Raw genomic sequence first — 13,198 nt, forward strand, 5'->3', positions numbered from 1 at the left:
CGGTCAGGGCAGCTAGGATCTGGAACCAACTTCCAAGAGAAGTGGTGCAGGCTCCTACCCTGGGGGTGTTTAAGAGGAGGTTAGATGAACATCTAGCTGGGGTCATTTGACCCCAGTACTCTTCCCTGCCATGGCAGGGGGTCGGACTAGATGATCTGCTCAGGTCCCTTCCGACCCTACAAACTATGAAACATCCATAGCTTTTTCCTGCTCGCCCTTTCAGACCTCCCTCTACAGTTCCCACCTCAAGTTTCCTGTCCAAATAATACATTAAGGGTCTGTATGCCTGGAAATGAGTGTAGTTCATGTAAAGAAACCTGAACTCACTTTAAACAGGGTAGTATGGGTCCTGCTACCAGCATCTCTGGAGAACGTGGGGTTTGATTGCAGGATCTAAACCCACCCAAGAAGATGGATAAATATATAGGCAGGCAGAAAAGCTGAGCTCCAGGGTTTCTTAGCTAAATGGCTACCACTGAAGTTAGATAGTTTAGTGTTAGCTTGGATGTATCTACATCAAGTTGCAGCCACATCTCTGACTGGTGTGTAAACTCCACTTCAGGTATAATATGCATGAGCTTACTACAAAACTAGGCTTTGCAAGGAGGAACTCCATCTGGTAGCTAGAGCAAGGAGAAGAGAGCTGAAAGCCGGCTCTCTAGGGTTTAATCATCACCTGTGCTCCTGACTTGCTGCACATTCCCACGATAGGAGCCAGGGAAGGGAGCTGGTCCTCTCCTACAGGACTCAGCAGGAGAGTAGTGCCTCTTACCTGATACAAAGCCCACTGAAGCCAACAGGAACCCGTCCCATTCTCAGATGGGGGACATGTATCCTGTACTTGTATCTTCTCTTTCCTTTCAAGCTAGCTTGAATCTGCAGGACAATGCCTCGCGTTCTGGACAGCATCGGTACCATCATCAAAGTCTTTTACCAATATGCGACGGAGGACAGGGAGGGCTCCCGCCTGTCCCGGAGACAGATGAGACTGTTTATCCAGAAGGAGTTTGCTGATGTCCTTGTGGTGAGTGCTGGTCCCCAAACACCCTTAAAGGCCTGATACAGGCAGAACATAGCCTGCAAAGCCAAGAATTTTAATTGCAAATGTCCCCAGCTTCACTAATATACATTGCAACTTACAGAATAGGAATGCTCTTACCTGGAGACAGCAAAGAGGCTCTCGGATGTAGGGAGCTCAGCAGTGCCAGGTAGAGTTATATTCTTTGCATCAGATATTCAAAAGGGGACAACCCTCCTCTTCTAGATAAAAGGGACACCTGGAAAAAAATGTGTATCCCTGCATTTGTTTCCCCCTGCAACCAATTTGAATGGGCCAGTCCAGATACTTGTCCCATTAACAATATAAATGCAAGGGAAAAGAATGACTGGGCAGGTAACGTGGCAGCAAGCGAGTGACTAGCACAAAGGAGCACAGAGTAGTAGTGAGAGGTAGCTGCTGAGCACTGGGGGCAAGGCTAGGGAGAGGGAGATGAAGAGAGGCTTGAAACCTGAAGTATCATTGCAAAGACAAGTGGGATGGACCAGCAAAATTAATGCCCTTTCCTCCTGATTTGGTTTCCCTACAGAAACCATATGACCCACTGACGATAGACATGGTGCTGCGGCTCCTTGATCAGGATGGCGACGGATCAATAGACTTCTCCGAGTTCCTGATTCTGGCTTTTAGAGTGGCTCAGGCCTGTTACAGCTACCTGGCACCAAAACCAGAGCTCCAGGAAAGGCAGCAGCAGGGCAGAAGAGGTAAAGAGCTGAATGAACCTGAAGCAAAAGCAGACAGAGGGAGGGGCCATCAGTTACGTGAGCCTGAACCAAGAGTTGGCAGAAGAAGTCATTCTGAGGACCCAGAACAAGAGCCTGAACCACGGAGGGATGAGGGGAGACAACGACAGTCCCTAGAGCCAGAACAACAGGTGTATGAGGGAAGACGTCATCAGTCACGTGACCCAGAATGGCGAGAGGAGGTGAGGAGTCGGTCTCAGCCACGTGACATCATGCAAAGCCATGAGAGAAGCCAACGTCAACTACTTGAACACGAGCCTCAACTTTACGAGGAAAGCCACCATCGGCCACATGAACGAGAATGCCGAGAGGAGGTGAGGAGCCACTCTCAGCCACGTGATACCAGTACACAAGCCTATGAGAGAAGCCGACGTCCATTACTTGAACGTGAATCCCAGCTTGACAAGGAAAGCCATCATCAGCCACGTGAACCAGAGAAGCAAGAGGAGGCATGGAGCCGCTTTCAGTCACGAAAGCCTGAACCACAATGGGATGAGGGAAGACAACGTCAGCCCCTCGAGCCAAAAGAGCGACAGGAGGCGAGGGGCCGCTCTCAGCTACATGACACTGATACACAAAGCTATGAGAGAAGCCAACGTCCAGTACTTGAACCTGAACCCCAACTTTATGAGGAAAACCGCCATCAGCCACATGAACGAGAACAACGACAGGAAGCAAAGAGCCGTTCCCAGCTTCAAGAGCCAGAACAACCAGTGTATGAGGGAAGAGGTCAACAGCCACATGAGCCAGAAGAGGGAAAGAAGGTGAAGAGCTGGTCTCAGCCATGTGACAATGATGCACAAAACTATGAGAGAGGCCAATATTCAATTTGTGAACGTGAACCCCAACTTTATGAAGAAAGCCGCCGTCAGCCATGTAACCAAGAACAGCAAGAGGCGGTGAGAAGCCACTCACAGACCCAAGAGTCAGAACAAGTGTACGCAGGAAGACGTCATCAGCCACTTGAACCAGAACAGCGAGAGCAGGTGAGGGGCCGCTCTCAGCCACGTGACACTGATACAAAAAGCTATGAGAGAAGCCGATGTCCAGCACTTAAACCTGAACCCCAACTTTATGAGGAAAGCCGCCATCAGCCACGTGAACAAGAACAACGAGAGGAGGTGAGGAGCCATTTTCAGCCACGACAGCCTGAACCTCAAAGGGATGAGAGCAGACAACGTCAGCCCTTAGAGCCAGAACAACAAGTGTATGAGGGAAGGCGTCATCAGCCACAGGAACCGAAACAGCGAGAAGAGGTGAGGGGCCGCTCTCAACCACGTAATGCTGAAACACAAAGCCATGAGAGAAGCCAATGTCCAGTATTTGAACGTGAACCCCGACTCTATGAGGAAAGCCGCCGTCAGCCACGTGAACCAGAACAGCAAGAGGAGGTGAGGAACTGCTCTCAGCCATGTGACAATGACACACAAACCTACGAGAGAAGCCAACGTCCAGTACTTGAATGTGAACCTCGTCTTTACAAGGAAAGCCGCCGTCAGCCACGGGAACCAGAACAGCGAGAGGAAGCAAGGACCCGTTCCCAGCCCCAAGAGCCAGAACAACCAGTGTATAAGGGAGGACGTTGTCAACCACGTGAACCAGAACAGCGAGAGAAGGTGAGGAGCTGCTCTCAGCCCCAAGACCCTGAACCACGAGGGAATGAGAGAAGACATCGTCAGCTACATGAACCGGAACAGCGAGCGGAGATGAGAAGCCACTCTCAGCCATGTGGCAGTGACAAACAAACCTATGAGAGAAGCCAACATCCAGTACTTGAACGTGAACCTCAGCCTTACAAGGAAAGCCGCCGTCAGCCACGTGAAACAGAACAACAAAAGGAAGCAGGGAGCCATTCTCAGCCCCAAGAGGCAGAACAACAAGTGTATGATGGAAGAGGCCATCAGCCACGTGAACCACAACAGCGAGAGGAGGTGAGAAGCCACTCTCAGCCACGTGGCACCAACACACCAACTTATGAAAGAAGCCAACGTCCAGTACTTGAACATGAATCCCAACTTTATAAGGGAAGCCACTGTCAGCCTCTTGAAACAGAACAGCGAGAGGAGGTGAGGAGCCGCTTTCAACCACGAGAACCCAAACTACGGGGGGAAGAGGGAAGACGTCATTTGCCACATGACCCAGAGCAGCGAGAGGAGGTGAAAAGCCACTCTCAGCCAAGTGACATTGACACGCAAACCTATGAGAGAAGCCAACATCCAGTACTTGAATGTGAACCTCAACTTTATGAGGAAAGCCACCATCAGCCACGTGAACCAGAACAGCGAATTGAGGTGAGAAGCCGTTTTCAGCCCCAAGAGTCAAAACGACAAGTGTATGAGGGAAGATACCATCAGCCACATGGACCAGAACAACAAGAAGAGGTGAGGAGTCGCTCTCAGCCACATGACGCTGACACACAAAACATTGAGAGAAACCAACGTCCAGCACTTGAACTTGAACCTCAGCTTCATGAGAAAAGAAGCCATCAGCCACGTGAACCAGAACAACGAGTTGAGGTGAGGAGCCGTTTTCAGCCCCAAGCGCCAGAACAACAAGTGTATGGGAGAAGAGGCCATCAGCCACGTGACCCAAAACGAGACGAGGTGAGGAGCTGCACTCAGTGGCATGAGACTGACACACAGAACTATGAGAGAAGCCGACATCCAGTGCTTGAACATGAATCCCAGCTTTATGAGAGAAGCCACCAGCAGCCACGTGAACCAGAGCAGCAAGAGGAGGTGAGGAGCCACTTTCAGCCACAAGAATCTGAACCACGAGGGAATGAGGGAAGACGTCTGGCCTTAGAGCCAGAACAACAAGTGTATGAGGGAAGACGGCATCAGCCCCTAGAGTCAGAACTACAAAAGGACATAAGGAGCCGCTTTCACCCATCTAACACTTACACACAAAGCTATGTGAGAAGCCAACATCCAGCACTTGAACGTGAATCTCAATTTCATGACGAAAGCCCCCTTCAACCACGTGAACCAGAACAACGAGAGAAGGTGAGGAGCCGCTCTCAACCCCAAGAGCCCGAACCACAAGGGGATGAAGGAAGACATCGTCAGCCACATAGACTGGAACAACGAGCACAGGTGAGGAGCCACTCTCAGCCACATGACACTTACAGACAAACCTATGAGAAAAACCGACATCCAATACTTGAACGTGAATCCCAACTTTATGAGAGAAGCCGCCATCAGCCTCTTGAAACACACCATCGAGAGGAACTGAGGAGCCGCTTTCAGCCACAAGAACCTGAACCACGAGGGGATGAAGGAAGACAACGTCAGTCCCTAGAGCCAGAACAACAAGTGTATGAGGAAAGACATCATCAGCCACGTGAACCAGAACAGCGAGAAGAGGTGAGAAGCCGCTCTCAACCACGTAATGCTGAAACACAAAGCCATGAGAGAAGCCAATGTCCAGTATTTGAACGTGAACCCCGACTCTATGAGGAAAGCCACCGTCAGCCACGTGAACCAGAACAGCGAGAGGAGGTGAGGAGCCGCTCTCAGCCACGTGACAATGACACACAAACCTATGAGAGAAGCCAACGTCCAGTACTTGAACGTGAATCTCGACTTTATAAGGAAAGCCACCATCAGCGCCGTGATCCAGAACAGCGAGAGGAAGCGAGGACCCGTTCCCAGCCCCAAGAGCCAGAACAACCAGTGTATGATGGTGGACGCCATCAGCCACGTGAACCAGAACAGCAAGAGGAGGTGAGGAGCCACTCTCAGCCACATAAGCCTGAACACGTGTCTGGGGAGAGCTACTGTCAGCCACGAGACCCAGAACAAAGGGAGGTGAAGGACTGTTATCAGTCAAGAGAGCCTGAACAAGTGTATGAGGGAAGCCGCCATCAGGTCTTTGAGCCAGACCAACAAAGAGAGGTGAGGAGCTGTTACCAGCCACATATCTCCAAACCACGAGTTAATCAGGGAGGGCAACATCAGCTACGAGTGTCAGAAGAACGGTATGAGGGAAGGCGCCATCAGCCACATGAAGCTGAAACACAAGCATACGAGAGAAGTCGCCATCCGTTCCTTGAGTGTGAACCAGAAGAGTATGAGGGAAGTCATATTCAGCTGCGTGAGCTAGCACAAGAAGGGGTGAGGAACCGTTATTGGCCACGTGAGCGTGGAGCACAAACAGATGAGAGAAGACACCATGAATTGCGTGAACGTGAGCCTCAAGTGGATGAGGAAAGGTGTCGTCAACTCTGTGAGCCAGAACACCTAGGGGATGTGAGAAGACCCTATCAACCATACGAACGTGAACAAGTGGATGGCAGGAGACTTCGTCAATCCCGAGAGCCAGAACAAGAGCATCAGCCCAGTGAAGCAGAATGGCCAGAGGAGGTGCGGACCCGCTATCTGCCACGTGAGCCTGAATATGTGCATGAGGGAAGACGCCATCAGGTCCAGGACACAGACCGTCAAGGGGAGGTGAGAAGCCGCTATCAACCACGTGAACCTGACACACGAGCATTTGAGAGAGCTCCCCGTCCATTATTTGAACAAAAGCCACAACTATATGAGAGAAGCCAGAGGCAGCCACCTGAGCCAGACCAGCTGGAGAAGGAAAGGTGCCACTACAAGCCACATGTGCCTGAAAGACAAGTCAATGCGGAGAGCCGACACCAGGCCCACAGAACTGAACTGCAAGCTTATGAACGAAGCCGGGATCTCCTACACGAGCCTGAATCACGAGTGGATGAGCAGAGACTACGTCGTCACCAAGATCCAGAACAACAAGTGTATGAGAGAAGCTGCCATCAGCTCAGCGAAGTGGAACAAGGTGAGGTGAGGAGCCACTCTCAGCCACATGAGCATCAACAAGTGCCTAAGAAGAGTCTCCACCAGCCATGGGACCCAGAACAGAGGGGTGCAAAAGATCGTTATCAGTCAAGAGAACCTGAACAAGTGTATGAAGGAAGTCACCATCAGGTCTGTCAACCAAACCAGCAAGGGGAGGTAAGGAGCTGCTATCAGCCACATGAGACTGAACCACAAGCATTTAAGGGAAGACACTATCAGCTACTTGAATGTGAACCTAAACTGCATGAGGGAAGACATGAGGTTAAGCAAGTGGATGAGGGCAACCATCTGCCTCTTGAGCCACAGCAAAGGGAAACAAGGAGCCTTTATTGCCTTTACAATGGGCAGCGTCAGCCTCATCAGCTTGAACAGCGAGTAGATGATGGAAGCCGATATCAGCACCATGAGCCAGAACAACTAAGAGATGGGAGGAGTCACTATCAACCCCGTGAGCCAGGACCACGAGGGGATGCAAGAAGCCGCCGTCCCTTCCATGAATGCGAACCAGAAGTGCATGAGGGAAGCCATCATCAGCCTCGTGAACAACGGGATGTTTGGAGCCACTCTCAGCCACGCGAGCCTGATCCACGAGTGGATGAGAGGAGTCAGCCTCGGCCTCGTCAACCTGAACTGCAAGTATATGAAGGAAGCCGCCATCAGCTACGTGACAGAGAACAAGGAGAGTTGCGGGACCGCTCTCTGCCACTTGATCCTGAAACACAAACCTATGAGAGAAGCCGTGCTCAGGCACATGACCCTGAACCACAGAGGGATGGCCAGACGCGTGAGCCATGTGACACTGAATTGCAATTGGATGAGAAAAGTCTCGGTCAGCCACGTGCCTCCATACAATTGGGGAATGGACGGAGACGTTATCAGCCACGTGAGCTAGAACCGGAAGCAAACGAGGGGAGTTGTTATCAGCCACGTGGCCCAGAACAACAAAGGAACTCGCAGAGTCATGGCCAGCCACATGAGCCTGAGCAACGAGTAAAAGAGGGTAGTCGCTCTCATCTACCTGAGCAGGTACAACAAGGGGATGCACAGCCCCATTATGTGCCCCTCGAGACTAGACCACAAGCACATGACGGAAGTCGCCGTACCCTACAGGAACCCAAGATACAGCATTATGAAGGGACTCGCCATCAGTCACAGAACCCAGAACAAAAAGGGGACGTGAGGAGCCACTATCAGCCACGTGAGCCAACACAGCAAGTGCACAAGGGAAACCGCCGAGAGCTACGTGAATCTGAAACACAAAAGGGTGAGGGCAGCCAACGTCAACCTCGAGAACCAAAAGAGCAAGTCTATGAGGGAAGCCACCGTCCGACTCCCCTCTGCGACCCCGAACAACAAAGGGCCGTGCAGAGCAGCGGTCAGTCACGGGACCCTACTCCACAACAGGATGAGGTGAATTGCCATCAGCCACATGAGCCTGAACCCAGGGTGGTTGCAGGAAACGTCCGTCAGCGCTATGAGGTGTTGCCACCAAGGGATGACCAAAGCCTCCTACAGCCAGATCAGCTTGTGCCACAGCGGGGTGATAGGAGTGATGACCCACAACCTGAGGTCAAACCTCATGACCGAAGCCTCCCACAGTCCCTGGAGCCTGAACGTCAAAGTAACGAGAGGACCCAACATCAAACACTTGAGCCTGAGCACCGGGAGGCCGAGAAGAATGGCCAACGGCCCTACACTCCTGACCCGAAGAGGGATGGTGAGATCTGTCATCTGGTATCTGCCAAGCAAAGGGATGATGGAGGGAGGCAGCCCCAGTCGCATGAAACTGAGCCACGAGGGGGCACAGGCACCTGCCTTCAACAACGGGAAGCCGAAGCCCAGGGCAGCACGACAACCTCCCGTAATCCCCAGGAACCTGAAGCGCAAGGACCTGAGCGGGCTCGTCAGCCACGGTACCCTGAGTCACAAGGGGTCAAGAGCAGCCCCCATCAACCGCAGAAGGCTGCACCCCAAGAGGCGGAGAGGGACAACCAGCCGCCCCAAAACACTGAACCCCAAGATGGAGAGAGAAGCAGGCCTCAGGCAGGTGAGGCTAAGCCATCCAAGGAGGAGGCAAGCCAGAGCGAGCCGCACAATCCCGACTCAACGGATGACAACAGGAGCCGCGCAGCACCCGCACCTCCACCCACTGGAGATCCAGGCAGCCAGACTCAGCCACGGGAAGGTGAACTACGTGACGGGAGTCGCCATCAGAGCAGCAGGCCTGAGGGCAGAGGGGATGAGGGGAGCCAGCCCCAAGCCTATGAGCCTGGATGCAGAGCAGTACCAAGCCAGACACCAGAGCGTGGGCTGCGAGAGGGCGAGGGAAGCCGGCAACAACCGCAGGCACTGGAAGCACCGGCAGAGGGAGGAAGCCGCCAGCAGCCGCCCCAGGGAGATGCAGCGAGCCGGCGTCAGCAGGAGGTTGCACCTGAAGAGGCTGCGGGCAGCCATCTGCCAAGGGAGGCTCTGGCACAGCTGCAAGAGGAAAGTCCCACTCGGGCAGCAGAGTCCCAAGAAGGGGAGCAGAGTCACCACCCTCCTGAACCCGTAGTCTCCCAGGAGGGGCTAGGGGACCCTAGGCTGGATGAAGCCAAGGCCTCCCTGCCTTGCAGTCCACTCTATGTGTATCTCCTGGCGCAGAAAGCCGAGCAGCAGCTTTGCTCTGCACCAGCACCCCAGGAACAGCCATAGGAGCTTGGAGGGCCAACAAGGCCATGCCTACTTTGTCTGGGGCAGTCGGCAGTTCTGCTTATCTGCCTTTCCTTTAGCATGCCCAGATCCTTGCTACTGCTCTTTTCTTATTAGGTTTTGTAGGGTTCCTTCTGCCTAGCCTGCATGAGCTTCTTACTAAGTCTAACACGTCCAAGACATGGGGCTAGAGTATGCTTTAGCCACGGGTGGCATCTCCTGGGGTTTCACGCAAATCTTGGGATCCACAAGCTAGCGAATGAGATGGAGTGGGCTCGATGGCTATCTGTGCGGGACAGAGAAGCAGTCCAGACTCAAGACTTGCCGTCTCTCTATGTCACACTGACCCACCTTCCTGCCTATCTACACTCGTGTCTGTCTGCCTCCATCCACCCATCCTGAACCCTCCTACACCACTATCTTTTCTTTCTTTTTTTGGCTGTCAGTGTTTATATGGTGCTCAGGAGAGTGGTACTGTGTTAGGCTGCTGCTTGTGTTGTGCCACAAAATCTTCATCAAAAAGTCAGGCTGGCTGGAAGTCACATCTCATCCAACCCCCTGCTCAAGGAAGAATCGTTTCCATCCAAAGCCTCCCATCTCCGTGTGTCTGTCAGTAATTGCTGGGTCTTGAAATCTGAAGGCATTTTGGGTAAGAAGGATGTATTTGATAGCTGTTAGCTCTACCCCTGCATTCCCAGTGACTAAGCAGACTTAACTCCCATCTCCCCCATGTCTTGAGGCAGATGAATTATGCTCTGGGGACGGTCTCTTATTCTCGCTGCTCTATTGCATGAAAATTCCCAATAAATAGCTTATGACTGAGTTGACCGACTGCTTCTTTCAACCTGGTATGTTATATCCCAGAAGGCCGATGCCCACCTGGAAATAGCTTCACAATAACAAAGCTTATCTTGATTCAACGTCGGGCCCAGCAAACAGGGGACTGGACTGGGAGGTCTGGCCTTTATTCCCAGTTCTGCAGTGACACAGTGCAGGTCCCTGTGCCCTTCATCCTGCATCTGTGAGCCCTGGGGAAGGACTCACTCTCCCACAGCGCCCAGCACAGGGGGGCCTCAGTCTTCATAGGTTGCCTAGAATTATTCCCCTGATCTGTAAACCAAAAGGAGATACGGCTCTTTTAGCCGGCAGAGGGAGCTCCTCATTAACAAGGCAGCAGGAGTGGAAATGATGATTGCCCAGGGTGGCGCGGCGCCTGCCTGGCTCTGCCTGAAATCTGATCAGGCAAGCCAGAGCCTGCCCCTGTATCAGGGAAAAAATCACAGTAAGAACAATAGGGCTGGCACGACAGCGGCACAGGGTGTGGCGTGGCTCCCAGAGCGGGCACAAAGGGCTCCTTCTTCGCTAACCTGCTCGCCCCCAGCAAGTCCGGCTTCCTCCCAGGTGTCCGACATTGGGCCTGAGGTCAGGGTTGTGATGCAGCAGGGCAGGGTGAGGCACTGCACGATGCACACAGCAACGATGCCCCAGTCAATGAGGGAAAAACGCTTCCCTCTTTCATGGCCACGCACCATTCTCACTGGTTTTGGTCCTGAGCCAGGATTAGGTCCTGATCCTCAGCTCTCTGGAAAATCTGGCTCAGGATGCAGTTTTTCAGCCCTTCCCTTAAAAGCAGCATGTTGTACTAGACTGGCTCTTGGCCCGTCTCTCCAAGGAACGCAGCCGGCGGAGCTGCATGGGTGCAAATGAAACACCTCCAAGGGCACGGTGGGGAAGTGGGTTTAGTACTTGGGCAGTAGCTCTCTCCCACATGCGAGAGGTGCCGGGGACCTGCTTTCCTTTGGGGTTGGCCCTGTAAACCAGGAGACACCACCCCAGCCAAGGGGCAGCTTGGAGAAGGCTTGATTCTCCCATGCAAGCTGGGACACCTCTCTCTGCTCCTTCTTTGAATCCAGTTTCACACCAACGCTGGGCTCAGATCAGGACTTTTGCACTCAGAGAGGAGAATCAGCTCAATCATGAGCACATGCAGAGCTGTAGCAACCTGATGGGAGCCCCTCAGCATCCCCAACTGAGAATAAGCATCCCAGCCACAGCCTGAAGCTGTTTCTAGGGCCGGGGCAGGGTCTCCTCTTGCAAGGCCCTTGAGCAAGAGAGGCAGGAAGCCCATTGCTTCAGGGCAGTTTGCATTCAGGGCGAAACCCATTGCGGTGCAGGGTCTAGGGCAAGCTTTGTGTCTAGGCTGCCTGCCCAGAATCAGGGAGTATTACTGCCCGGGGTGAAACAAGGGAGGAGAGAAGCAAGGTGAGGAGCTGCAGTGAGATGAAAGCAGGTATCTCCATGCCAGGAACAGGGAGCGGCAAAAACATGCAGGAGCAGAAGCTGGCCCATGGGGCAGGTAAATGCTTCAAAACCAGAGTGAAGGCAGCTCTGGAAGAAGAGTCCAAGCCCACAACACGCTGGCTGGCCATGGCCCCTGCCTGGGAAACAAACGGAGCAGTAACTGTCTCACACCTGAGCTAGAAGAGGTTCAGAGAGGATCAGGCACTTGCCAAGGACTCAAGACCCAGCCACGGGACCTCAAGCACATCACGCCTACTCTCTGTACCTGTTTCCCCTCCCACCTTTTGTCTAAGCCAGGGGCGGGCAATTACTTTGAGCAGAGGGCCACTTACTGAGTTTTGGAAACCATCGAGGGTTACCTGATAGGCGGCCAGGGGCAAATAAATATTAATTTTCTAAATTTTTTAGGGGCCCCACGGGCCAGACAGAATGGCCTGGCAGGCTGCATCCGGCCCACAGGCCGTATTTTGCCCACCCCGGTAAGCTCTGTGCGGGCTGGGGCTGTCTCTCACTGCACTGCGCAGCACCGGGGCACCAGGGAGGCCTGGTCTAAGCTGCATATTCTCAGTCTTGCAGTGACATCCATAAGAGCAAATCTGCAGCCCAGGCCATGCTGGTGGTACCTGGGGGCAGTGGTTGCAGATCCCACGGTGTCGGCAGTCAGGTAAGGGGTGTTACAAATCTTCCAGGGACCTCTTCCCTGACACCCACAATCAATGGCTGGTAAAACCCCTGACCAGGCTTTATAAAACATTACACTGTGCTTCTTCCATGAAGAGTGTGTGTGTGTGTGTGTGTGTGTGTGTGTGTGTGTGTGTGTGTGTGTGTGTGTGTGTGTGTGTGTGTGTGTGTGTGCACGTATGCATGTGTATACACGCGTGCGTGTGTGCACACATTACATTGCACTTCTGCCATGAGCACTGAGGGTGGGGGGGTGTACACATTACATTGCACTTCTTCCATGAGCACTAATGTATGCATATACTCGTTGTACCGCACTTCTTCTGTGAGCACCGAGAAGTGTGTGCGCGCGCGAGTGCCTGTGTACTCATATTACGCTGTGCTTCTTCCATGACAACTGGTGCGTGTGTGTGTGTACGCAGTACGCAACACTTCTTCCACAGGCACTGGAGGTGCACGTGTGCATATACACATATCCATGTGATACAGAAAAAGGAGTGACAACTGCCTCACGTTAATTAGAAACAGCCGCTCATCTGCAGGTCATACCCCCTATACAGCCCACGTCCTTTCACGAACACAGCCAAGGCCTGGGGCCTGGGCTCCCAGAGCTGCATGCCGGCCTCTAGCCCCATTGCTGCTGCCCTGCAGGTCTTAGCCCCCTCTGCCTGGACTATAACGGGGGACAGGTATGGGGCATTGTTAGGGGCAGATGGGGAAACTGAGGAGAGAGGTGGGGAGGGCAATGCCAGAGGAAGGAAAAAGCACAGGAAAGAAGGAAGAAAACTGGGGAGGGAGGAGAGAAGCAGCAAAAGAGAGGCGGGAGCAGTGAGTGGAAGCAGCCAAACCCCCAGCACAGCGCGTTCCTGGGCTCTGAGGTCGGCTTCGCAGGAAAAGAAACA

At 53.1% G+C, this 13,198-nt stretch overlaps 2 protein-coding genes across 2 annotated transcripts; both read left to right on the forward strand.

Annotated features, from left to right (window-relative positions):
• The first annotated feature begins 850 nt into the window (after window positions 1-850).
• LOC109324691 (trichohyalin-like) lies at window positions 851-4,095 on the forward strand. Its single transcript, XM_019556722.1, has 6 exons — window positions 851-1,024; window positions 1,587-2,676; window positions 3,098-3,191; window positions 3,285-3,416; window positions 3,555-3,731; window positions 4,005-4,095. Exons 1-6 carry the CDS (start codon window positions 887-889, stop codon window positions 4,093-4,095), a joined length of 1,722 nt encoding a protein of 573 aa, XP_019412267.1. The 5' UTR covers window positions 851-886.
• Window positions 4,096-5,190: 1,095 nt separating this feature from the next.
• LOC109324692 lies at window positions 5,191-9,177 on the forward strand. The gene is made up of 4 exons (XM_019556723.1): window positions 5,191-5,300; window positions 5,394-5,525; window positions 5,576-8,398; window positions 8,496-9,177. The coding sequence occupies exons 1-4, from the start codon at window positions 5,191-5,193 to the stop codon at window positions 9,175-9,177; spliced, it is 3,747 nt and encodes a 1,248-aa protein (XP_019412268.1).
• The last annotated feature ends 4,021 nt before the right edge of the window (window positions 9,178-13,198 follow it).

The sequence above is a fragment of the Crocodylus porosus genome, unplaced genomic scaffold, assembly GCF_001723895.1.
Source record: "Crocodylus porosus isolate Cpor-Errol unplaced genomic scaffold, CroPor_comp1, whole genome shotgun sequence".
NCBI lineage: Eukaryota > Metazoa > Chordata > Crocodylia > Crocodylidae > Crocodylus > Crocodylus porosus.